The 27,804-nt window shown below is 36.4% G+C and overlaps 2 protein-coding genes and 2 long non-coding RNA genes across 4 annotated transcripts; 1 reads left to right on the top strand and 3 right to left on the bottom strand.

Moving 5' to 3' along the window:
- Positions 1–4,448: 4,448 nt before the first annotated feature.
- Positions 4,449–6,629, bottom strand: LOC115970550. Its single transcript, XM_031090171.1, has one exon. The coding sequence runs from the start codon at positions 6,627–6,629 to the stop codon at positions 4,449–4,451; it is 2,181 nt and encodes a 726-aa protein (XP_030946031.1).
- A 3,256-nt stretch (positions 6,630–9,885) lies between these two features.
- Positions 9,886–14,271, bottom strand: LOC115970559 (serine/threonine-protein phosphatase 7 long form homolog). Its single transcript, XM_031090177.1, has 3 exons — positions 13,709–14,271; positions 10,582–10,669; positions 9,886–10,074 (listed from the first exon to the last, which is right to left on the bottom strand). Exons 1-3 carry the CDS (start codon positions 14,263–14,265, stop codon positions 9,886–9,888), a joined length of 834 nt encoding a protein of 277 aa, XP_030946037.1. The 5' UTR covers positions 14,266–14,271.
- A 10-nt stretch (positions 14,272–14,281) lies between these two features.
- On the bottom strand, positions 14,282–19,015 carry LOC115976590. The gene is made up of 3 exons (XR_004088341.1): positions 18,841–19,015; positions 15,073–15,179; positions 14,282–14,472 (listed from the first exon to the last, which is right to left on the bottom strand). It is a non-coding gene; the product is annotated as an uncharacterized LOC115976590 (long non-coding RNA).
- Positions 15,837–16,725, top strand: LOC115976589. The gene is made up of 2 exons (XR_004088340.1): positions 15,837–16,101; positions 16,237–16,725. It is a non-coding gene; the product is annotated as an uncharacterized LOC115976589 (long non-coding RNA).
- Positions 19,016–27,804: the final 8,789 nt, after the last annotated feature.

Raw genomic sequence — 27,804 nt, forward strand, 5'->3', positions numbered from 1 at the left:
CTACTTTTATGATCTCTTTTTTATTTTTTTGGTGTAGCCATTGCATAACTAATCGATAATGCATATAACGAGGTAGGTTCCTTTCTGTTATCATTTCAATGATTGTAGTTTTTCTTCAAATATGCATATCAACATTCCAGTTGAAGGAAAAAAAGAAAGAAAGCAAATGATCATTCGATATAAAAGTCATCACACATTGTGAATATGGTCATATTATCATAAAATTAAAACCATGTTTGTGGACCTTGAAGAGTACATATAATAATATACAAATACTTGACAATCACATAAAAAAACTTGAATACAATCTATGGAAGCTACAAATTAGCCCTAAAGCTCCTACACTACAATCCCTACTTCCCCTGTCTGTTATGTATTGCCAAAGGCAATCATCAAGAGTCAGACGGTGGCGGAGGTGGAAAAGCACTGCTGTACTCTGAAAAATCTGCTCTCAACGCAGCAACCTCAGCAATAAGGCCATCTAAAAGCTGTCCATGAGCTGCTTGAGTCGTCATAATGGTCTCCATCATAGCACGAAGAGATAGGGGAGGAGGAACGGTGGGGTGTGCAGCTGTGCTGTGAGCATGTACCCCATCGTCACCAATGTCAGCAACGGTACCTGTAGGATCAACAGGACTCTGCTCAGCATGATCGTCTCCAGTGGTGGACTGTACTCGTGGCCTTTTTGATGACCCAACACTCGGTCCAACACTCCTCTTTTGTGCAGTCCGCTGTTTGAGAAAGGTGGCTCCTATAGGGGCTGTGATGTGGATCAACTCTAGGGAAGGAAAATTCTCTACTCCTACATAGCGTAGAATCCTATAGATGAAAACTGGGAAGAATAGACCATGCTTCTTACTCTTACTCCTATGCGCCCGAACAAGCGTTTCATAGAAAACGGAAGCAAAACAAATGGACGCATCAGTGACGAGGGCATACAAAAAGTAACACCTCTCTCTAGGAATAGTATGGACATGGGAGATGGGGAAGATGTTGTGACAAGCTATCCTAAATAAGATATAATTAAGCTCGGTTAAGTCACTCGAGTTAATTCTTGATGTTGTGAAGGCCAATGTCATTGGTCTTCCGCAAAGAAGAGTCATAACATCAGAGATTTCAGGACGGTTCGAGTATGAGTATGGATAAGTAGGTGTTCTAACACGAGGTACATCAAGAGCATTGGATATATCATTCTTAGTTATGACAAAGTATCGACCTCGAATCCAAGTAGCGAAATCATTATCAGAACGAATTTCGAGATTGGCATAGAACTCTCTAATCAGTGCAACTGGAGGGGGTTGTAAACCTTTACATAGAGACAACCAGTTCCTACACTGTAGATTCCTATGGATAGCAAGTGGTAATTCATCTAGATTGATTTCTCGTTCCGGCCAAATTGTCCAATACTGAATTACATTTTCAAACCTTTGCGCCTTCGTAACCGTTTCAAACGTTGTTTCATCAAACACAATTCTAGGCTTAGATGAGGAGGCAGACACTCTTTTGGCAGGCTTAGATGAGGAGGCAGACACTCTTTTGGCAGGCTTAGATGAGGAGGCAGACACTCTTTTGGCTTTGGTTTTAATGGTTTTAGACTTCTTAGGAGCCATAACTAGGATGTACAGGTGGGAATGAAAGCACAACAGAAAACCAATATTTAGAACTGCGTTAGAGACACATAAACACAATGTACATATGCATGACAAAAAGACTGCATGATATTGATGCACAATAAGCGTCAATGAATGAATGCATTGAAATGAAAAATTTTCTGTATGTACATGAACATTGACCCATACAGTCAACTTATTTGAGAACCATGCAAACCCACAGTGTACATGGTGCAGCGGGTGTAAAACCAGTCACTACCATCCATCAATGTCTTACCATGTGGTCAATTTCAGGCAATTATACCCAATTCAACAAAACCCCAAATTCCACAAAGAACAAGATTGGCGAATGAACCAACATGTATACCAAGATGTTAAAATTTTGAATATAAACGATAGAGAACATCTCGCCAACATGCATACACAGCAACCCATGAACCAGTTCAGATGAAATGAAGCAATACATCAAAATCCCGAAATTCCCAATATGAAGACATGAACTCTAATTTTTCATTTCTCACAAATCATGTGTTCTTTGCAATTAAAGGGTAGAAAACGTGTGTACAACATCCATACAAAAAAACCCATTACCTATTTCATGTCAAAACACCAACACCCATGAAAATCCCCAAATTCCATATTAACACATGAACCCTAAATTGAATGGGCTTGTAGAAATCAGCTATGTTTATGTAATTAAAGGCTACAAATCGTATGAATAACATGCATATGTAAAAACCCATGACCCATTTCAGACCACAACACCCAAAATCATGAAAATCCCCACACTTGCATAGTTCGAAATTTCAGCTTTCACAGGGAGATTAATGCAGGATTTGAAATTAATTTCAATGGGAAGCAAGGGTAAAAGAGTCATACTACAGTTGAGGATCGATGTTTGGAACTCGGGAAGTCGCTTAGGAGCTTGAGGAATCGAGAGCAATCGACTGCTGCTACCGTGGGAGTCCAGTGCATCCACACAATGAGCTATGCTTTTTTTTCTTTTTATGAAACAATAGATAACACTAAACTGTGTATATCAGGAACCACATAACTCGATAATATAAGAATCGAGTTTATTATTACTCGCTTAACAAAAAACCGAGTTCTATGTTTTAGACTGATCGTGCACCAATCAAGTAAGAATCGATTCTTCCAGACAACTTTGGCTGGAGTTGTGATGGTACTAAATGTACTCAATAATTAAATTATCGAGTTACTTAAAGTAACTCGATTTCTCGGAGAGCGAGTACTTCTGCTTATATTTTTCAGTCACCAGTTATTACTCGACAATAGTATAATCGAGTTATGTGTTTTAGACCGATCGTGCACCAATCAAGTAAGAATCGATTCTTCCAGAAAACTTTGGCTGGAGTTGTGATGGTACTAAATGTACTCGATAATTACATTATCGAGTTACATCAAGTAACTCGCTTTCTGGGAGAGCGAGTACTTCTGCTTATATTTTTCAGTCACCAGTTATTACTCGACAATAGTATAATCGAGTTATATGTTTTAGACCGATCGTGCACCAATCAAGTAAGAATCGATTCTTCCAGACAACTTTGGCTGGAGTTGTGATGGTACTAAATGTACTCGATAATTAAATTATCGAGTTACTTCAAGTAACTCGCTTTCTCAGAGAGCGAGTACTTCTTAATATAAGATCGAGTAACGTCTTTTTGAGAGACGACGAAATGGTACTCGAATCTTGGATTACCGAGTTATTAATGTTACTCAGTTTATATAAAATCGAGTTTTATAGAACAGCCTTCCACTACATATTACAACTCGGCCTGTATGTTTTTTCCTGTTGCAGCTCAGTCAGTTTTTTACACCAGCAGGTATGTTCTGTTTATTACAATGTCCATGAAGCAACAAGTGCATGGCATGCAACACACTTTTATATTGTTGCTTTTGAGATTGCCCCTGCTATATAAATATGAATGCAACAAAGTTGGAGAAGTTGGAAATCATACTAAAACAGCTTAGTGAAACCCCATTGCAATAACTTCGTTTTTAACTGAATTGTTTGCTTGACCGGCTTAGTAAAACCCCCATCAGTACATAACATTAAAGGCACTAACAAAGTGCATGACTACATAAGTACAAACTTTAATATCAACTTCTAAGCAAAAAATGACCAATATCATTTGTCTTCTCATCATGGGCCTGTTCAACTGGTGATGTTCGGTTGCTTCCAATTAAAGAGGTAGGGATCATCCTGGCTGCGCAACGTATGTCCGTTAGCACCCATCCACCTTGGCTGCCGTACCTACTGTAAATAGTTAAAAAATGTTATGTACACTGGACTTATATAAGTTATTAACACACAACATAGGCAGAACAGGAAAAATGAGCAATGACTTACGACGAATAGTGTAACAAAAACAATTGAACAACCTCATTTGCCTATACATGCATGAACACCAGTGTTTGTTTCATGACTAGTCCAAATACTTACTATGGCAATAGAGAACAAAGACACTACTACTGAGTTCTTAATAGTGCCAACTTATATATGACAAAAGTTGTAGGAGATATATGACCTTTACCTATGATGCAGCTCCACCGCTAGTTGACTCCGCATTTCGAGTAGGACATATTCTACGGTTGTGCCCCTCTTGGCGACACAACCCACATCTTGACTTGGGTCCATTCTCGATCCATAGGGAGGTCGGCAACTCCCTATCATTCTCGTCCATCTCATTGCGGATTCGTGTGGACTTTGGCCGACCTTTGTTCCGGATCAGGTGCAGATTGGGCATCACTACTCTAGTTTCTTCAGGATCCGGCCATGCTAATCTGTCTTTCAACGGTTGGAATACCGGTTCATAGCTATGGAACCTGACTCACGCTATAGCAAGGATCAATAAACTGCTGCGCATCGTGCTTATACTTAGCACAAATTGCTATTACGTGTGAACACGGCATCTTGTATGCTTCCCATTTTCCACATGTGCATTTCATACCCCGAAGATCAACCCTGTGCGTGTGTTGTCCGCCCCCATTACCTAGAGGATTACCCGGTGTGTCAACCTGATATAACCGTGCTTGTGTGCACATCCGTGTCACCATATGGTCCTTTGCCTTCGCTTGGTTTTTTTCGAACTTCTCCATGGCATACTTGCACCATTCTTGACCCGCTTCCAATTGCTGTAGAGCGAGATTACGACGAGCGTCAAAGTAGGAGTTCACTTTGAAGAAGGTGTACCTCACCATTGCCGTGATTGGCAAGCTGCGTGCACCTTTCAGTACTCCATTAAAACACTCCGATAGGTTGGTTGTCATTGCTCCGTATCGACGCCCTCCGTCGTGTGCAAGTGTCCACTTTTCTTTGTTTTCATTTTCCAAGTACCTGTGTGCAGCCGGTTTGACATTGCGAATTAAATCCAATGTGGCTTGAAACTTTCTAACTTGATTCGCGCTTGCGGCCCTCCATACCATGTTCTTCAACTCCAGAATTTTCCATTTTGTGTTCACATTGCTAACTACATGGCGGAGGCAATACCGGTGATGGGCCTGGGGAGGCTGCAACCAAGTCATCCTTGTGTCATCAAAGCAAGCTTTTATACCCGAATGTCGGTCAGAGATGATGCAAAGATTTGTCCGGTCCGTAACATATTGTTTCAGGCATGCCAAGAACCATCCCCATGTCTCCTTGCTCTCACTCTCAACAACGGCAAACGCGAGTGGATAAACCTCGTTGTTAGCATCCGTTGCCATTGCTATCAACAACTTCCCCTTGTACTTGCCATAGAGGTGCGTTGCATCGATGCTTATCACCGGCCTACAATACTTGAACCCTTCTATACACGGACCAAAAGCCCAAAAGGCACAGTTAAATGTGCAAGTTCCCGGCACACTACGGTGGTCGCACTTCAACTGTGTCACTGTGGTTGGATCTGCATCTTTTAACGCTGCCAGGAACCGAGGCAATTCTGCATATGACTCATCGAAACCACCGTAGATGGCTGCAACGGCTTTCTGTTTTGCATCCCAAACCTTATAGTGAGATGCCCAATGGCTGTGCTTCGCATGAAGAACACTACGTAGGGTTGCTACTGTTCTTGAAATGTCTTCCCGTACGTATGACTCAAGTGTGATGGCAATGAACTTTGAATCCATCATCCTTCCATCATGATCCACTTGGAGTGTCGAGCAAGTGTGGGGACCCTTAGATGTTGTGATCATCCACAGCTTGTGCCTTTTGCTGTAGATAGCTCGAATTGACCATAGACATGCATCGTCTACACACGTTACAACCAGTCTCTCGGGGTCTGACTTCATGTACTTAAATTTTTTATTGAGCCCAACGGAGAACATGGTTAGCGCGTGCTGAACCGCAGCTTTATTATTGAATAGCATCCCCTTGCTCGGTTCGTCCCCCGGTCGCCAACTCAGCAGACCTGTTTCCAGGGAAGGTGATGGGTCATTAATGTCATCCCATGTGTTTGACGTGAACCATTCGGGGTTAGGGTTTAGATTATTTTCTGGTTGTAGTTCATCTAACAATTCTGGATTCTCTACCGATCCATCGTTATCAATGAACTCCTCATACACATCTCGAGTCTCATCCATTTCGGTTGCCTCGTCCAAGTAGGTTTGGATATCTTCATTTCGGTGAGTATATCCTTCATCCTCATGGGTATGGATAGACCCTAACACTTCGGCGTCTTCAGTATTGTCCATAGCAACCCCATTCCATGGTTGACAGTTGTAGGGCAAAGATGTCTCGGGTGTAACTGACGGGTGCACAACGGTTACAGGAACTGATTCTTGCTCTCCAACTCTACTCCCATATTGCGAACCCCCGTCGACATTGAACCCAACAGTGTGGACAGTTACATACAAGTCAGAACCTATGAATTGCCCTGCCCGCTTTATCACTCCCCACATTATATTTGCATCATTGTCGCATTGTAACGGAATTGAATTGTAGAACACTTGGGTACCTACTAGTTGCTGCGGAGCCCGAAATACAATGGAGATGTCGTGGGTATCCTTGTGTAACCCCATAGTTGACATTATCTTCCGTTTAAGTTTTCTCGTGTGTATCCCACGTTTCACTTCAATAAGCGTCTGCTTTTGGTTCGGACCTCGGTATGATAGCCCGTGCAAATCATTAATATATGCCTCCCCGTCGTAGTAAACATAGAAGTAATGTGGACTCATAACGGACCTAAATCACAAATAAGACTAAATTGTATCATGCTGCGTAATATTGGAACATGCATAGGCTAACTATACATGCCCTATGTTTGGGTGTTCATGGAGGTAAACAAACATAAGCAAATTGTGCTAAACATGCTAAAAATTACCAATTTAACATTAATTTGTCTACTCCATCAGACTTCATTTCGATAACGAAAATGTTTGCACAATATATGTGTTTTCATGCTGGCTATTGTTCAACAAATGAGAACTCAAAAGCATTGCAAATAATTTTAAAAATTCATACCATGCAATATGGACCACATCTTGAACAAATAAATATACCTCCCATTGAAGACCCACAACAGTCAACTAATTTATGTTCTCAAAAATTGTACCACATTATTCTGTTCAAATACCCCTTATTGAAGACCCACAACATTCATATTATTTGTGTTCTCAAAAATTGTATCACATTATTATGTTCAAATACCCCCTATTCAAGACCCACAACAGTCATATTATTTGTGTTCTCAAAAATTGTCCACAACAGTATTATGTTCAGATGTCCCCATTCAAGACCCACAACATTGAAAAAATTCGTGTTGCTCTAAGGGAGATAATTCATAAGCATTGAAATAATTCCTAGCATGCAAAAGCATTGCAAATATCAGTTATATAATTCCTAGCATGCAACATGTACCACATTATTATATTCAGATACTTAGCATTGAAGACCCACAACATTGAAATAATTTCTATTCTCAAAATTTGTACTACATAATTTTGTTTAGATACCCCAATTCAACAGCCACAACAGCAATAAAAAAATTTGTGTTGCTGTAAAGTGTATGAAGTAGTATTTACCTATCAACTAAGATGTTGACAGAACAAAGATGAAGTGCACTTTCTTGAATTAGTCGTTTATAGAACAGATGGTTAACTGAAGGTGAAAGCTCTCACTTGCTGTGACACAACGGTTGCACGCACAGACCAGTCCACGTCCAGACTTCAGAACGACAGTGTGAAACATAAATGGTAAGTGGTCCCAGAAAGTTGTGCGGGTGGGGGGTGTGTAATGCTTGGACAGTACTCGGCATTATGAATATCGAGTTAAATATAACTCGATTATAAAGAAGCCGAGTACTACTAAAACCGTACGTCATGAATATAACTCGTCTCTGAAACAATCGAGTTACATATAACTCGATTCTTTAGAAGCCGAGTATTATTAAAACCTACAACGACCAGCAGGACGCACAGTGATTCTGAAATGGAGATAAATAAAACTCGTCTTTGAGGAGACCGAGTATTATTTACTTCACCAAACTGGTCGTTAGAGCAGTTGTTTATACTCGCCATTGGGAGAGGCGAGTTACATGTTGTACTCGATATTTGTACAATCGAGTACAACATGTATTCCACTTTATATAAGATGACAGCTTCCTCCTATCTTTGTGGATTGGAACCTTGGCAGAGGAAAACATTCAGACAGGGAGAAGAGAAGCCTCCTTCGCTTCTACAGGTAACATGCCCTCCTTTTTTTATACTTGTCATTAAATAATTTATTACTGTACAAACCAAATGCTGATTATGCAACTGTTTGTCAGATCTTTTAACAAGAAACGTCAACGTTGCTGCAATCCAGTGGCACCTGTTGGTAGGGCAACATGGTACATTTTTATCTAATACCTCAGTTTCGAAACTTCGTAAGTTCTAACCCCAGCACAACAAATATGGGTTTAACATACAATGTTGTTGTACAAACTCTTTTAGGGTGGCAGATACTATGTTGTTTTCGTTGGTCGTGCTCCTAGCATATATGACAATTGGGCAGAAGCAAGTAGACAAGTTCATAGATTCACGAACGCTGAACACAAGTCATACAAGGATCGACGGGAAGCAGAATCTGCATACATGGAGTTCATGCAACGTAATGGTAGGAACGTGCAGTATGGTGCTTCCCAATCGTGGACATCTCCTACCATGTCGCCATCAAGTTCTGGAATGGCATCTCAAAGCGAAGGAACCAGCTATTGCGATGGAGACGTTAGGAACAGATTGTTGAGGTATCAGTTAAACGTTGCCATTGAGGAGTGTGACCACGCAAGGAGGATTGCAACCTTGAGTACTAACATGCTAAGTGAAGTGGTAGCCCATGTTATGGGGGAGGACGAAGTTCATGATTCGACACGACAAGGAAGCACGAAATGAAGGTGAAACTATGGCTCTTGCTTGTGGCATTTATGAATCTAGTAAGACTAAATATATAAATATATGTGTTTTTATATGTGGCATTGTAAACTTTGATATATCCATTAAGGAAGTAAGGTAACAAATAGTATGATTTCGATTCAATAAAATTACCAGCAAAAAAGAGTTCATATGGTCGACCTGACTAATTTGTTGACTATATCTAGAACCGACCCAAAAATTTTGAAACTAATGCTTGATTGTTGTTTTTGTAAAAGGAAAAAGGATTAAAAAGGACTAGAACAGATTGATCTTGTTGAAACCACAAGCATTGAACAAATGAAAAGGGTGGTCTTAACTTCTTTTTGAAGTTATATTAGCAACAATTGCTGGTGGAAGGAAGAAAACACCAGTGGTTAGGAGGTGAGAAATTAAGTTGTCTTTAGAACCTTAATTAAGATTGGCAGTTAAGAAGATTTTGGTTACCAAATTAAGGATATGACTATATATAAATATATATACTAATAAATAGTTAGATCAGAATCACTTTTTCTTTTTCTCTTCCCATGCTTTCTTAGCTGCACCCAAATGTACTTTTCAGAAGGACCTAATGTTGAGACTTTATGATCCATTGCCCCACTAGATTATGTCATGACCTCATCAAAGAATCAAATTGTGTATTATTGAAGCCACTTCTTGACTGATTAATTGTATTTCAGTAATATGTTTGGAGGTTGCTGATGAATCAAGCTAATGCTATTCTCGTGACAACTAGAAAAGGAGCACTGCTCAATGCTCTCTGATTGATGCTTTTAGCAGAGTCATCCTATCCAAAAAATTTTCTTTTCTGTTGGTTCACAAGACATGGGTAGTGGGTGTTTGGTTTCTGATGAGCAAAAGTTTTGAAGTTGTTAGGCTAACTATACAGCTATCCTGTCTTGTTCTTGATGAATTTTACTCGCTTTTTGTTCTGACTCATTTTCCTTTCTATCAAGTCAAGGTTCTGCAACTTGACCACCATGTTTGACTTGTTAAGGCAGTGTCGACATAAGCCTAGAGTTGCAGTAGCATTCAAAATTTTAATTGTTTCACAAAGTCTAGCTAATTCAGGATGCAGCTGTTTAATTAGTAGCAAATGATCATATGTTAAAGCATATTTGGGTGTGCCGACACTTTTTCTTAACAAGTGAAATACGTACTTATTTGTGTCAATCCTCAATGTGAGCACACATGTATAAGACCATTGCAGGACCACTTCACTAAAAATCGTAACACATTCTTGACCTATTTCCCCCTCTTATTCTATTTCCCCCTCTTATTGGATTTGACATGGTTAGATGCACCCGGATACTACTGGTTGCAGTAGCTAAAACCGAGGAAGAAAATTGAAGCGTACACAGCTAAATATATGTGGAATCAAATTAGTGTAAAATTACTAATGAAGGTACTTTATAGTGATTGCCCACCTTCAAATATAATTCGTAACTAATGCCTTGTATATCTATGGTCTAATCGACCAAAGTTACATTATTAACTATACACATGCAGTAGTTGACAACCCTAGAAAATCAAAACCAAAATAAAATAGAGAATTATATCCTTGTGACATGAAGCGGTAGAATACCTGGTGTGCCCGTATACTCGACAGTGACGCACGATACGCAACTAGCACATGTGTCGCATGCTCTGTCGTGCTCTTCGGCCCCTTCCATCTAGTAAACATATAATTTCAAACAATGCTCATTAGTTATCATGCAAATAATATATTCCAAATAATTATCATGCAAATATTCATGCCACTGTAGTACATTTTCAGTGTACTTGGGTTGGCTATTCTTTAATAAAAAGTTCTAACGTGATATATCAAAAAAATAAAAAATAAAAAATATCATGCTAACTTTGGAACTTTTCTTCTCTAGAATGAAAGACATAAAAAGAGTGGCTCCTTTTTTCAATCTTGGATTCCCATTGGCTGCACCTATAACTTACCAGTTTAAACAAATAAAAATAAAAACAAGTCAAAATCAATGAGGGACAAAACAGTTTTGTAAGAAAGACTTATTGAAAGTCCCAGATTGAAATGAAAGGGGATACTATACTTCCTCCTCAATAAATACCTCTCCATCAAGAATTTCAAACATGAATACATTGTTTAGTTTTTGCAAGGGCCTGACATTCTTTAGTTTTTAATGTTGGGCTAGCTTATGTGTAAACCTAACATATAAGGGTTATTTATTTATATATATATATTTGTTTTCATTAGATTGTTACTTATCAAAAAAATAATATACAAGGTTTTCTTTTGTAAGAGAATAAAAAAAGTTAGTAATTAAAAAAGGGGCCAAAACTAATCAAACTCCTCAAAACCAAAACTAATCAACTCGTCACACTGGCCGCTCTGGTCTGCTTCAAAAATTTAAGCTCCTTCAACTTTGCAATGTTGGATAAGTGAATATGGTGTTTTACTCAGGGAAATGACCAATTGTGGAGATGCCTTCTGAGAATTAAATATGAGCAAGATTCCCAGTGGACTACAGACGGAGTAGAATTTCCACACGGAGTGGGACTATGGAAAGGAATAAGAGCAGGTTTTGGGAGTCCTATAAATTTATTAGATTTCAAATTGGGGATGGCATGAGGGTGAGGGTATATGGCTTGATGCATGGTGTGGGAACAAGTCTTTTAATTGGTTAGCTTACGTTAGTTTATGATCCTTTCCAAATTGCAGCTAACAAACATGCTAGGGTTAGTGATTATTTGGATGTTAGGGGTAAAGTAGTGCATTAGTACCCTATCTATGTTAGGCAATTGCAGGATTGGGAATTATTGTCTCCCTGCCCTGTTTGATTTACTGTATTCTCAATGGGTTCAGCTTTGGACAGAAGACAGCATATTGGAAACTAGATAGAAATGGTGACTAACTCCATGTGAATGTATTTTCAATTTCTTGAATTTTGTTTACCCTTTTCGTTTGTAACATTTTCATTCGACAATAGAACCCCACAATCACAAAACCAACTTGTGATTAGGGAATATGGGTCGTTCACGGTGGTGGATAAAGTTGGGATTTGGATAATTTGGTTGGGGTTGGTCTGGTATTTGTCCTTCACCGGGTAGTAGAGCAATTATAGAAATTGTGGATCATTATAGAGAAATTGGAGAAATTGTCATATTGAATAATATTTTATATTATTTACTGACAAAATATAAATTCTCCAATGACATAACCGTACATAATTTCATTTAGTATAATTACTTTCTAGTAAGTGTTTTAGCATGATACCAAAATTTATTTCTCAAAAGAATGTAGTCAAAAAAATTTATTTGGACTGAATTCATTCTACCAAAGTTTAAAATCTATTTGCAGTTGTCTCCTCAAATGCTGCATTAGAAGCTACAAAAGGCAGATTGAACCTATGGCATTAGTAAGCATCTCATGACCATGGACCCTTTTAGGACAAGAGGCCAGTCCCTAAGCTAATAGAGGCAATTTTGATTTGAAACAGGCCTATAGCTTCATTAACATATCAAAGTTACCATCAACCCCAAAAAAATCCAAGACTCTCAAACTTACCAGAACTTCCATTACCTTCATATGCATGCATTTACCAGGCAATGTATGCAACTACCAATCCACATAAAATGTTTATGCTACACATCAAAAGTGATACCAAATAATTCATGAGGTCTTTAACCTTAGACTAAACAACAATGACATACGGCAGAAAAATATTCTACCACCCAATCTAGAGACTGAGATAAAGGAATTCCAAGAATAAGAATCATCGATGGAAAAGCTAAGAGAATTTAAATTAATTTCTAAGCTCTTACTAACCCACCGTGATGCATATTGGTTAGCCAAGTCCTACAATTACTGCCAAGGAGCTCTTGACTCATGTACATCTCATATATCAATTTATGTATATTCTATGATGAATGATTTTTGAAAACCAAAAAACCAATACTTCATTTCTAAACACAATTATCAAAAACACATTAGATTGAAATTTGAAGGAGGAATATTAAACCTAAACCATCTGAGAAGTGAAAACCCAAGGTTATCTATGATATCGAACACAAGTCATTATGGGTTTCCACCACTTATTTTACTAAAAATTAGAAAGATCTAGAGATAGAGAGATTCTTGACTTGGGGATTTGTTGAAAGTATATGATTTAATCTCTTCTTTCTTCTTCTGTATTAGAGGTGTTATATACATGTAATATATACTTATTTGTCTTACCATATAAAAATAGTTAAGCATAGGGTAAAGTTAAGTTATGGCCCTGATTCTATTTTTTATTTTTTCATAATTTGATAGTTGAAGTGGGGGATTTGAACCCTGCATGTCTACGTCAAAAACACTAGGAGGTGCCAATTAAACTACAAGGCTCTTGGCTAGGTTATGGCCCTAATTATCTTGCAAATTCATAACTACTACCAGGCAGAAAAGGACATTGGCCAAAACAGCAATGCTTTAGCATTGCCAATACATTTTAGCATTTCTAATATTAACTAAATGCAGTAAGATATTGGAATTTAAATTGGATTCAGACTAACCAAAATAATAATCATGCAAATATAATGATTGACATAAGGTGAAGACATTTGTCTTTCGCAAAATAGCATGCTTTAATCATAAAAGCAAGACAGTCTTACAAATATATGTAGGCACCACAAATCATACCAAACATTTATTGAAAAAAAATAATAGTACTTGACAATTGTATCAAACTACTCAAATAACATACCGATTGGCAAAGGGACCTGCCTCCACTGGCGGTAGTGGCAACCTCATAACAGGGCATATCAGTGGGAACCTCGAATACGCCCACAGCTGCACCAACATCACTGCTCCTCCAATCTGCTTCGCCTTCGACTCCGATGCCTTGCATAAGTGCCTGTACAACCAGGCTAATGCCCCACTACCCCAACTGTACCTCTTCGCGTTGCTGATTGGGTTTAGGAACTGTAGAGGCAGCACCGACACCCGGTCTGCCGACTTATCCATAAACAAAATCGTCCCCAACCGATCGAGTATGTGATAGCGCGCATGTTGCTGCACTACCTCATCAGTAGCATCCGCAGCTAGGGGACCACTAAATAGTGCATCCAGCCACGTGAATCTGAGCCTCGCCCCAGCAAGGATAGAGGTGTTCTCATGGGGATGCGGTATCGGGTCTGGTGGACGATGACCCAATAACTCAAGACACAACGTAGGCCACTCCATCTTCACAGCCCCAGTAATTGGCAACCCATCAACAGGAACCCCTAGCATCACCTCAATATCTTGTAAGGTGATGCTCATCTCTCCATGCGGTCGGTGGAATGTGTGCGTCTCCGGACGCCAACGCTCAACTAGTGCTGTGATCAACGCATGATCCACTTCCAAGTTTGGAACCTTGAATAACCCTTCAAAACCCGCCTCATTTATGTACCGAGCAATCCGTGGGTCAAGCCCATGCTCGGGTAACTTGCAACTTCGGCGTCTGCAGTTTAGCACGCCTGGCACTACCTGCACACGAAAGAGCATTGTCTTAGGATAGTGCACACGAAATAACTATAACAATGCTACATAATAATAATATGCAAGAAACAGTAGGCTAACTAGTTAGTCCCGAACATTTTGCAAAACGTTAGTTACAATGTTAATTGCTTATTCGCTCTACCTCAATAGCAAATAGGATCAAATTCAACATGAATGACATTGTTTAAAATTAGCACTAAGGTGATGGGCATCATGTTTTGAAATGAATGAACAAAGTGTCTCACTATGTCAAATGGAGTAGGGAATTAGGAATCAAGGTCGTTAGTTGTCTTATGTGTAGCCACGTGTAATTGTGTGCGCATGTTTGGAAAAAAGAATAGTAGCGGATTCAATTTTTTATTGATTACTATAGCTTCTAAATGACATGTACTGACTTTGAACATTTCTGCTCCATACAATGTTCTTGATTATTTATGCTTCATGCCATTTTCTCTATGGATTAAATACAATTCTGCGTAAACCAAAACATTCTACCATGTCCAACGTCTATTTGCAAAGAATCAAAGAACCATACAGAAATAAAATTAAATGATTTCGACATGTCAAAAGTTCAGTACAACTACACACCTGACCGGCTGGCGTCTCCCAAAGCAGCGTGGATCGATGAACCGGCTGCCGCGTCAACTGTGTACGAACCGTCGGTCCAGGATCCACATTTCCCACTTGCTGCATATCTGACACGCATGCAATCATGTTAGACACGTAAACAGAGGCAAGTAATAGTGAAGAAAAGCTTGGCTTTTGCAAGTAAACACAGGCAAGTAATTGAATGTTCTACAACAAACTCACAGAAACAAATACAGAGAGACAGAGTGAAAGAGAGATTTGACAGAAAATTTAAAACATATAATTGCTAAACTGAATTATACATCATGCATCTATATACACTGATTTTCAATCGATTTAATCATATCAAGGAAGAGTTAAAGTAAAACACTAAACTATAAACAAGGAATAGTTCACGAAGCCTAATATGTTGACAGTAACGCAAAAGATTGTCGCTTTCCAAAAATGTTTTCATTGTTTTTATGTGTTTCGTGCAGGTGAATCCTAGTTTTCCTGAAAATATTTTAGGTTGGGTGGGAAAACACAATTAAGAGAGGCCTAAACTATTTTAGGTTGGGTGGGAAAACACAATTAAGAAAGTTATGGTGAAGGAGAGAGCCATGTCTATTGCTTACACCACCATGTGTGGACAAATGAACACACGTGAACCAATATCCTTATGAAAATATATATGGAAAGACGTGGCTCCTTAAATATCCACTGCTCTGCTTAGTGCTTGCCCCTCCAACACACTCTGTCACTCTCTATATAATGTCATTTCGAGGCCTAACATTAATGCCACAACAACAACTTTAGTACCTCATTTCCTAGTGCTTATAGCTACTTGATCATCAATAGCCTACTCCATTAAGCTAGCTCTAATTGGCAATGGCAGTCTCATCTGCAATGCAATCCATCTTAGTAAGACCAACTTTGAATCGTGTAGTTTCAAACAGATCTACTAATAGGGTGAACCAGTTTCTAATTCCCACTAGTTATGTGCCACATTTGCCCAGATATACTAGTATGCGAGTTCGTTGCATGGCAGAGGTAATCAAAAGTCTAGTTTGTTTTTCTTTTTGTGGAAATCTCAAAAGTTTGATAGAAATTATATAATCATGATCAGCTAATTGATTTCTAAGTTAAGATTTTGACTGTATGATTCCATGGCATTTCGCTTTGCAGGAGGACCAGCAGGAGCAGCCAAAGCCTGTAACAACTTCACCTTCACCACCTCAGCCCCAACAAACCCCTCGTCCTGCACCCAAGGTATACCTACCCTTAACCCAAAAGATACTTCTTTCTTTGTTTTTTTGAGTTAGAAACCCTAATTATATATGACTATTTACCAAATAGTTTAAGCACACAAAATTATTCATGAACTTTTTTGACCTCGCTCAGCAAATTATAATTAAAGCAAAATTGATTTCACATAAATTTGTTATTGATCCTAACTCTATTATACACAACTTAAAATATCTCACCTTGATTTTGTGAAAAAATTGTGCCTAATTTATACATTTTAAACTTTTTAAGTAATGTCAGAGACTTAATTATAACCGTTAAGGTATCTCTTCAACTAAGAAGTAGAGATAAGTCTTCAGGTATAGGTAGGCTACAACATGCGTGATTCTTTAAATACTAAGATAAAATACAGCATTCCCTAAAATTAAATATATAAAAAATACAATATAGCATGTATTAAATATATAAAAATACAATATACCATTGCACGAGCCCACCAATAAAGCTCTTCCAACACAAAAGATTAGACCAGCAATCCACCAGTTTTAGCCAAGATAACCCACAGTGAACATTTTTTTTGTAATTATTTTTGCTGTTTTTCGTTCCCAATCCATTGACCACCCCCATCCCCCCACAGCAACCAACCCACCCTGCCCCACTATCACTGCCAACCTACATGACCTCTCTCTCTCTCAAAATCTCAATTTAATTCCTACTTTTGTTTCTTTATTGCAATTTTCCATCTGCATCAAAAGCCTAGTGGCAATTCATATTCCATTCTTTTCCATTAATTAAATTACATATCAAACCCCATTCAAAAGCCTACACTTTATAGAGTCAAAAATTAATTCCGACACACAGAAATCAATACCCTAGGGAAATAAGTATAGTAGGCCAAACCACCAAAAAAATAAATAAATAAACAAAGCCCTAGGTCCGTCAGAAGCACCCTACAGGATGTACTATTTCCATTCCCAAAAGCCACCACAAATCTCAATGCTCCCTAACCTAACCCAACCTATTATGAAAGGATTGGGTGACCCTAAAAGGCCACTAAGGCCACTAAGTTCCTTTTTCAACCCCAAATGTAATAGATGATAATAATAATAATTCGATGTACTTAGTCACCAAACATAACCCACAGAAGCTGCTAATCTGACACAATACAGGAGCTTAAACGGGCTTTAATACCAAATTTGATGTAGCCTTTTTAGGAATTTCAACACTAAACTAGATTCTTGATAACATATTGATTGTGTTGATGGCTGTTTGGTATTTAAACAATAAAAAGAACATCAAATAAACAAAGATAAAACATCGGGCAATCACACCTAGGCCTAGGCTTTCCTAAGCACTCACATTTAGGTACGAGATAGCAATTGCGATTGAAAAAAGTTGGAATGTTCATTATATAGGCTACTTCTAAATCCTTTCTTACAAAGGCTAGGAATACTAATAACCAAAAAAAAAAAAAAACAAAAAAAATTCTTTAAGAACTTCTAAGACAATTCTAGTCTCTTAAGACAATCAATTATGCATCTGTACACAAAATGTAAGTGACTTTCAACTGATGTGGTAAGTAGGTTTATATGTTCCCGTATGATATTACAAGGATAATGACATGAAACAAAAAAAATTACAAACCAAAACTTAGATGTTGAATAAAAACAATATGGCACAGTTAGAGCCCTAAGCAGAGTAAATGGCAGCAAAGGTTTTAGGATGTCCATGGTCTGTGTGTACATATATGCGTGCATATCCATTATACACACATTATATCTATTATAATAAAAACTAAACAGAGTGGAAGCTTGTAAAAGCCAGTAACTTTGAAGCTTGTAAAACCAATAGCTTCCCAATTCAACATCATTCAGCATTGAATTAAAAAGAAATTTTCCCTAATTCAAAATCATGACATAACTTGTGACATAATTTCTGGAAAATATAGAGATTGATTTGATACACTTTCAAACTATATGAATTACAAACCAATTTCCCCTAACAATGAACACCGTTGTCATGCTAACTGTATTTTACATGAATTTCTGCCCTAGATGTGCGTCATAAAACACTTCAAAACCAAACCCACTTCAAAACCAAACCCAACAAAGCTAAAACAGCAACAATAATTATGAATACAGATAGACAACAATCTAACAGCTAAAACAGCCAAATTTATATACATTACGGACAAAATCAAAATGACTACGTATTATAGATGGTGTAATTTGTAAGTTCGTAAATTACTCTTTAAAAAAAAAAAAAAAAAATTCACAGCAGGCAAAGCATCCCCAGAGAACTGCAATAAATTTAAACACATCAAAAAAAAATTATGAAACCCTAAACAATAAATTAGGTAGTTGATTTCTTGCGTGTATTTCGTTCATCCGGATTGAATGAGATAGGATTTAGATTTTAGCCCCAAAAAAAGGAAAAGGATTGAATGGGAATATGACAGCGAAAAACTTAGGAAGCAGCGACACTCAAATCAGATTACATGCAAAGGGAAAAAATTAAAATTTGAACTCAGCATTTACAAATTACCTTAATACGTTTGCAATCCTTTAACTCCGAAGACAGATTGGGTTGAGCTTCGGCCGTGCTGAGATTGAAGAAGTGTGGGTATGGGTATGGGTTTCGATTTAACTTCGGAAAAGGTCTACTGAACGGTTTGGTTTGGGTGCGGGTAGAAATAGGAGAATCTGAAGGTGGCTATTGACGGTGGCTATTGAACAGACTGGCGGTGGCTACTGATCGGACTGAGGAAGGGAGAGAGACTGTAGACTGCAGAGGAAGGAAGACAAACAGTTTTAGAGACGTTACATTCAAAAACTGGTTCATATTCCACACATAACTCGTTTTCCCCATTGACGAGTTCCAAACAGTAAGGCGGGAATATTTTATTCCCCAAAAGCCAAGCTGGAACACCAGCGTGGCAAGAACCTGGCTACAACTCGGTTTCTTCATAATCGAGTTACTTAAGTAACTCGCCTTTACGGAGATCGAGTTTACAAACAGGGGCACCCCCCTATATAGTTTCGAAACAGGGGCATTATGCCAAATATGTTTCAAAAAAAGGGCAAAAGGCCAGAATCCTCTACATACATATATATATATATATATATATTTATTTATAAATATAAAAAATAGTGGTAAACCTGAAACGGTATACCGGTATTGACTGGTATCAGAAATATATCGTATCGGTACAGCCTCCGGTACGGTATTGACTCCCTTGAGCTACGTCCTTGAGGCCCTCAACCTTAAGATATAAAAACCATGTATCTCTCGTTCTGCATGTGTATATGTGAGAGAGAGAGAAAGATCAGACATAAACAAAAGAACAGTGTTTATTATACATACTTCAGAGCAATTTTTGTGAGTGTCTAAAAGTGTGTGCAACAATGTGCATGAAACAGGAATTTCCCAAAACATCCACTCCAATCAGCACGGCATAGTAGAGGTTAAAGTGGGGCATCCGGTCGAGGAGAAATGGTGCCTATTGCTATAGTAATTCAAGCACTAGGTGCCACCTCTCCTGCGACAGGAGCTCCACTGCAACCTCATATCTCTTTCCCAGCTCACTTGATCGTCATCTTAATTTGCGTATACATGTACTTACTAGAAGTTGAAGGGATTCATGTCACAAAAGGATGGCCCTAGCTGAGCTTTTGCTTGTATAACCTAGCATGGGCCATCTCTCCTGCGACAGGAATCCCTCAACCTCTTTTCTTTTCTTCCTTTGCTTCCTATTTCCATGCCTCTCATCATACCTTATAACCTTCATTTTATAGACCAAAATATGGGCTCTTTCTCTGTCCCTTCATGTAATAATATATACAATGAAATTACTCCTATATTGCAATGAAGTTGCTTACATTTTGGTCAAAGTTCAAAGTCTTAGAATTTTTCTACTTCACATTTGAAACTCGCTGATAATTCCTTTAGCTTCCTCTTTACGATAACTCTCCTAATACCTTGTAAACCCCACGAAATCTATAGACCAAAACTACCTATTTTCATGGAATATTACAATGAAATTACTAGTGCAATGCAAAGAAGATTACAGGGGCTTTTGCCGTCATTGAATTGGGTGGGAACGGTCATAAAGCATGGTCAATATTCATTGTTATACAATTTCTACTTCAAATACGAATTTTACTGGTAATTAAGTTTGATTTGCTGAGTAAGTTGGCGTTGGAGACTAGTTGATTTGGAAGAGACCGTGAAACTCGATGCTTTCAGTTTGGCCGTAACGTTCTCTTCTTCTTCTTTTTTTTCTTCTTTTTTTTCTTTTATTGGTGACTTGTTGAGTAGTCAGCATGATTTAAGGGGACGAAGTTTTTTGTTCAAAGATTTTAAAAAATTAGAATATCAATACTAGAGGTTGATAAAGTTGCATTATTAGCATTAATTTATTAATTATTATTTGTATTTTTTCTTTTAAAAAAAATTAATAATAGGATTTTACTACAAAAAATAAACTTATTTGTGATGGTCAAAGTTCATCGCAAAAGCACAAAAAGCCGTCGCAAATTCGTATTACTGACGGCAAAAAGCCGTCGACATCCGTCGGCAAAAGCCTTGTCGGTATTACTATATTGCCGACAAGGCCGTCGCTAACACTTATTTTCGACAGCAAAACTCCGTCGTAAGTACTTAATAATTGCCGTCGCAAATTTAACTTCATACGAGGAAGTTGGACGACCAAATAGAGTTTGCGACGAACTAAGGCTGTCGTTAATGTATTTTTTTCGACAACTAAAAGTCATCATAAATACTTGCCTTGTCGTCAAAAATAGAACTTCAAACGAGGAAGTTGGTCGACCAAATACCTTTTACGATGAACAATGACCGTCATTATTGTATTTTTTCGACAACTAAAAGTCATCGTAAATACCTAGTTTTTTATCGAAAATATAACATCAATGCAACCAATTACTTTTTTTTGACGAACTTTAGCCGTTATGAAAAACCATTTATCTCGTCACTCATACATTATTTGCAAAAAAATAGCTCCGTCAAAAAAAAATTTATGATATTTTTATTTTATTTGATAATATCAAATATTTATGTATATGGAATAATTAATATATAAATTACAAACACAAATCCATAATTGTTCATAAAAGTTTCTCCATTCAAATAACAAACACAAATCCATAATTGTTCAAAACTAATAAGTGCATTAAAAATGAAAATATTAAAAGGTCTACAAAATAGCATGTTGTTCAATAATACACGAAGGCTATATTATATCCTTTACTAAACTTGAAAGCATAAATATTGGAAGATCAATTATCATCTGAGTCAGTGTCGTCCTCCATCTAAGAGTCATCTTCCTCCTCATAGTCATCTTGTGTCATTATTTACATTGTGATCTCCTCCTCTAGCATTGGTTTGCAATATTTTAAATTAAACTGAATAAATATATAAGAACATTGTAGTGTTCTAGTTAATGAGAACTTAAAAGAATACATCTACCACCAATAACCATATTAATAGTACATCTCCATCACCCTTAACAATATATCCATCACCACAACAAGTCACATGAAATCACATATGTACCAACAATAACAATTAATTGAAAATTATAATGAGCAAATTTATCACTTATTTCGACAACCTAAATAAAATAGCAAAAAAAATTTAATGTTGATTATACTGAGAAAATATTTATGTGTAGTAGTTTCTTGCATATAATTAAAGCCCATCGATTTCAAAACATTTTCTATAATAAAAGCTATCACCTCTTTCAATTGACTGATTGTTCCCTCCAATAACCACTTATCATATCATAAGTTAATTTATAGAAAATATTGGAAAAAAAAATTTAGAACTTTGGTATTTTTCATTTTTGATATAAATATAAATAAAATAATATAACTTTAGAGATTGTTATATATACACGTGTGTGTGTTTGAACTACATTTATTCTTTAGTCTAATATGATTTATCAATATATATTGAATATAAATAATAAAAGAATAATATAATCACCAATCCTATTATATAACTATAAGCTACTTTTGTCTTTACTTGGAACTTTACTAACAAAGAAGAGGCAAACTCAAACAGGGAAAACTCTAAAAGGTTAAAACACAAATTGAACAAAGCACTATTATCAAGTGAAAAACGCTTCCCATGAATCAACAGATTGGTTGAGGCCACCAATATACATAAACATTACACTATGGGCTAGTACCAAACTATCAAGAACTTTGCCTACAATACTAGATGATATATTATGAAAGAGGTATATCTAAACCAAACCCAAAATTTAGATAAATGAAATAAACAAGCAAATAAATTTACTAAACCACAATACATTAACAAAAAAGAAAAAAAAAATCCAAAGATAAGGATCTAAGAAGACCAACCTTTTGGGTTTGATTATGATTGGGAGAAAGAGTGAGAATGAACAGTAGATGGAGATAAGGGTTTTTTTTTTTAGTGAAATAGGTGTGTTAATTTAGTGAGGGGGGTGAGGGGGCAAGGGAGGGCAGGGGATTGAAAAGAAAAAAAAAAAGGTGGGGGCGCTTGTTTTTTAGTGAATAGTGAAATAGGTGTGTTAATTGAGTGAATAGTGAAATAGGTGTTTTTTAGTGAATAATGAAATAGATTGGTTGAGGCCACCAATACACACAAACATTACACTATGGGCTTGTACCAAACTATCAAGAACTTTGCCTACAATACTAGATGATATATTATGAAAGAGGTATATCTAAACCAAACCCAAAATTTAGATAAATGAAATAAACAAGCAAATAAATTTACTAAACCACAATACATTAACAAAAAAGAAAAAAAAAATCCAAAGATAAGGATCTAAGAAGACCAACCTTTTGGGTTTGATTATGATTGGGAGAAAGAGTGAGAATGAACAGTAGATGGAGATAAGGGTTTTTTTTTTTTTTTTTTTTTTAGTGAAATAGGTGTGTTAATTTAGTGAGGGGGCAAGGGAGGGCAGGGGATTGAAAAGAAAAAAAAAAAAAAAGGTGGGGGCGCTTGTTTTTTAGTGAATAGTGAAATAGGTGTGTTAATTGAGTGAATAGTGAAATAGGTGTTTTTTAGTGAATAGTGAAATAGATTGGTTGAGGCCACCAATACACACAAACATTACACTATGGGCTAGTACCAAACTATCAAGAACTTTGCCTATAATACTAGATGATATATCATGAAAGAGGTATATCTAAACCAAACCCAAAATTTAGATAAATGAAATAAACAAGCAAATAAATTTACTAAACCACAATACATTAACAAAAAAGAAAAAAAAATCCAAAGATAAGGATCTAAGAAGACCAACCTTTTGGGTTTGATTATGATTGGGAGAAAGAGTGAGAATGAACAGTAGATGGAGATAAGGGTTTTTTTTTTTTTTAGTGAAATAAGTGTGTTAATTTAGTGAGGGGGCAAAGGGAGGGCAGGGGATTGAAAAGATTAAAAAAAAAAGGTGGGGGCGCTTGTTTTTTAGTGAATAGTGAAATAGGTGTGTTAATTGAGTGAGGGGGCAAGGGAGGCAGGGATTGAAAAAAAAAAAAAAGGGGATTGAAAAAAAAAAAAAAAGGGTGGGGGCGCTGGTTTTTTAGTGAAAGGGAGAGGGAGAGTGCTAGGGAGCTAGGGTTTTGTCTTTTCCTCTTTTTCTTTTTTCTCTTTTTTATTTTTATTTTACTAAAAGATAAAAAAGATATTGTGGGGTTTTCTTTTTTATAAAAATAATAATAATAATAAGGGGCATGGCTGGGTTTGTTTTAAATCAATATAACTTTATTTATTTATTTATTTTTATAACAAAACTATTTATTTCATTTATGACAACCACGCCACTACTTTTTGGTTGTTGTTGTTGTTGTTGTTGTCACGTTGAAATATCACTTATTATTATTATTATTATTATTATTATTATTATTAATAAAAGATAGAAACACTATGAAATCTCACTTCTTGCATTTTTTTTTTTACACATCAAGATTTCTTTTTTGATAAAAGAAGATAGATTGTTTATTTATTCAATATCTCAATTTAAAATAGGAAGAGAGATGAGAGACATTCTTCACATTGTCCAAAGCTTGAATGTGAATGTGACTTGTGGATGATTTAAAAAATGAAGATGTGGATGTAGTGAAGGGATTACTTACTATGTACCCACAATTTTTCAGTTTTCCAATGGGTCATAGACCCAACTTCAATGTTGACCATGTTTGACCAAAGAGTAGAAACTTTGACTGCTCATTTTTCACAATCCGACCGTCTGATTTTTGTCATACTTTACAAACACCAATATATCATTACATTATTCCAATCCAACGGTTAGATTTTGGATTTATGTCTAGAACATTATTGACATGTGTCATTGTACCAACACATCAAGAAATTTTGATTGGTCACGTTCTCACAATCCAACCGTTTGATTGAGTTCAAAGTTCATCAAAACAAATATTTTATCACACTCTTTCAATCCAATGGTCAAATTTTAAATCGGATTATGGCATAAGATGAAAGCGTGTTGTTGTATCCACCTATCATGAAACTTCAATCACTAAAAATATTCAATACTCTTTCAAGATAGTTATATACTCTATAAACATTACTAAGAATTGAGAAAATGATCTAAAAAACACAACCCAAAATCTACAAAATGACCATAATGAATTTGTATGTGACTTTTGACTACCTTGTTTTGCTATTTTAAAATTTGAAACTGATAAAAACATGAAAATCAAGAAAACCTTAAAACACTAACTAATACCCAAAACCCAATTAAATCCTCCCTGATCAACCTAATTTGATCAAATCTAGTGGTCCTAGAACCAACTTTGAAGTTTGACCAAAGATTGAACAAGTTTAATAGTCTTTGACGAATTTTTGCAAGATTTGACTACTCTGTTCTCACAATCTGGCCATCTGATTGTCACTGTAATTTACAAACACAAATATTTCACCACTTTCTTCCAATCCAATGGTCAAATTTTGGATCTCTATCTGGTTGCATGATGGACACATATTGTTGTACCCACCTAATGGAAAACTTTGATTAACCCTATTGACACAATCCAACCATCCAAAATGGCTGAAATACGACATCAAAGCTAGAAGATGATTGAAATACCCATAAACTTCTAAAATAACCAAAACACAACCCAAAACCTACAAAATGACCGAAGTGCCCCTCAAACCTTTAAGATGATCAAAATACCTTTTACCTCTAAAATGACCAAAATAGCCCTTACGGACTTGGAGGGTCTTGAAAGATGTTTTTAAGTAGCTTTTAAAATTAAGATTGAGGAAAATTCACCATTCAAAGAAAATAACCATTTTTTATGGCCATATGTATGTTGGAAATAATCTTTATTGTGACGGATTTACCTTACCGTCACTAGTACTTTCTTTTCTTAAGAAAATTTTAATTATTAACGACAACCAACATGTTCGTTGCAAATAACAAATGCAATATATAGTGAAAAAAAAAAAAAGAGTTAAACACATGAAAAATAAGGGCATGAATTCCCCTTTTGAAAAAATTATTATTGTCGACGGCTTAGGTACATCGCAAATCTTATTTATTGCGAGGGATCCAAGTCCATCACTAATACATTCTTTCTTTTAAAACAAATTAACTATTTACGACGGTCAACATGTTCGTCGCAAATACAAACTCAATTAGAAAAATAAAAAATAATAATTGTGATGGATAAATGTCATCACAAATGTGAAAACTAAGGGGGGGATTTTCCCTCCAAAATATTTTACCATTTTTGATGGCTTTATGTCTATCGCTAATATTCTCTTTTATATTTACGATGGAAGAATGTTTGTCACAAATACTAACACCATAAAAAATATATTTTTGGTATTTTCGATGCATGAAAGCCGTCACAAGTGTTAATAGTTCCGACGGTTTTTCTCCGGTCGTCATAAATAATACTTTATTAGCGACAAATATTTTTATTCCGTCGCAAAAAGTAAGGCGGGAACACTTCCCTCCAAAAAAAATCATATTTTCGACAAAAATAATAGGCATTTTCGACAGACTTATTTTGCCGTCACAAATGTTTTAATATTTGACGAGTAATTGTCGACGAAAGAGACTTGCCATTGAAAAAGCTAGTTTTTCCAACGGCTTTTTGTAGTCGTCGAAAAAGTTTCGTTGTAAATAACAATATTTTTTGTAGATTTTATAATCAAGAGTTCTGTAAATCAGTTGGCACATCCTAATATTTTCAAAATCTAACTAATGTGTGGATGGAGCGATCAATATGTGGCATTGGAGTTGTCTCTATGGCTATGAGGGTGAAGTCATTTGAGAGGGGCATGGAGCTCTCAAGTGAGAGAGAGAAATTAGGTAAAAGTTATTGGGTTTTTGTGATTTTTTTTTTTTTGCTAGGATTTGTAATTGATTTGTTGTTGTTGTTTTTGCTTAGACCGAATTTATGATTTGTCGAAAGATTTTTCTTATAATCCAGGTATTAGCATTTTTTTTTATAGATTTTATTTGTTATCTATTTGTTGGATTTCTTGGGTCAATTTGTAAATTTTTTTGGGGAGGGAGACCAAGTATATAAATTTAAGAGCTAGAATTAAAATTCTTTTTGTTAATATACATACTAGTATTTTTTTTTTCAAAGGTTTTGGGGGGGGGGGGGGATGTCTCCCCTCAGCCCTTGAGTAGTTCCTTCCCTGCTTTCACATATAGAAATAACCAAATCTCTTAAAATCATAGAAACAAAGACGAAGAAGCAGAAGGAGAAAATTGATTTTGAACGTAGTAGAGCTTTGTCATTTTTGGCTACTTTTTTTTTTTTTATTCCAGCACCTAGTGCACTGTTAATGAGACATGAACAATGCATTTAGGCTTATGAACAATAATTTTAAAAGTGAACAGTAACTGAAAAATGATTTTTTATTATTTTTAGTTTTCAACAAAATAAGCAGTATCCAAACGCACACAAGATCTACTATACATTCGCGTTCTCCACTAAATTGTTCTATCTTCAGAAATTATAAGTTAGAATTTTTCCTATGAGGTCAAATTTATTTCCTATTACATAAAACAAGTGGGAAATCCGTTATCGTCTCACAATTCATTAGCCGAATGGCTTAATCCGAAGCCCATGTTTTTTTTTTTTTTTTTTTTTTGATAGACCGAAGCCCATGTTTTGATTGTGCCTAAAGTGATCGACTTGGACAGTGGACTTAGGAAAAACGATTAACTGCTTATATATTGATTTTTCATGCATGCATGCATGCCAAATGAGACTGCATGAAAGAGAGAGGTACCTTTTTATAAAAATTTGAATGTCTTCTTGAAATGCCTTTCGTAGAGTCCTAATAAATAGAGTCCCCGAAGATGAGCCGTATTTGGGAAAATTATTGAATATTTCGGGAGTACCATAAATGTATACTCTCCTTCTCACATGAATTGTGGGTCCTACCATAAATTTAATTGGTATAACTTACAGTTATGTGAGAGGGAAGAGTACGCGTTTATAGTACTCC

The sequence above is a fragment of the Quercus lobata genome, chromosome 2 (assembly GCF_001633185.2).
Source record: "Quercus lobata isolate SW786 chromosome 2, ValleyOak3.0 Primary Assembly, whole genome shotgun sequence".
NCBI lineage: Eukaryota > Viridiplantae > Streptophyta > Magnoliopsida > Fagales > Fagaceae > Quercus > Quercus lobata.

What these genes read in the sequence shown, in the direction of transcription:
- LOC115970550 (XM_031090171.1), bottom strand. Translation starts at nt 6,629, where the DNA reads ATGGGGTTACACAAGGATACCCACGACATCTCCATTGTATTTCGGGCT.
- LOC115970559 (XM_031090177.1), bottom strand. Translation starts at nt 14,265, where the DNA reads ATGAGCATCACCTTACAAGATATTGAGGTGATGCTAGGGGTTCCTGTT. An exon ending in GCAGGTCCCTTTGCCAATCG is followed by an intron (nt 10,670 to 13,708) that starts GTATGTTATTTG and finishes TATGTTTACTAG; the next exon opens with ATGGAAGGGGCCGAAGAGCA. An exon ending in CGAGTATACGGGCACACCAG is followed by an intron (nt 10,075 to 10,581) that starts GTATTCTACCGC and finishes CTAATTAAACAG; the next exon opens with CTGCATCCTGAATTAGCTAG.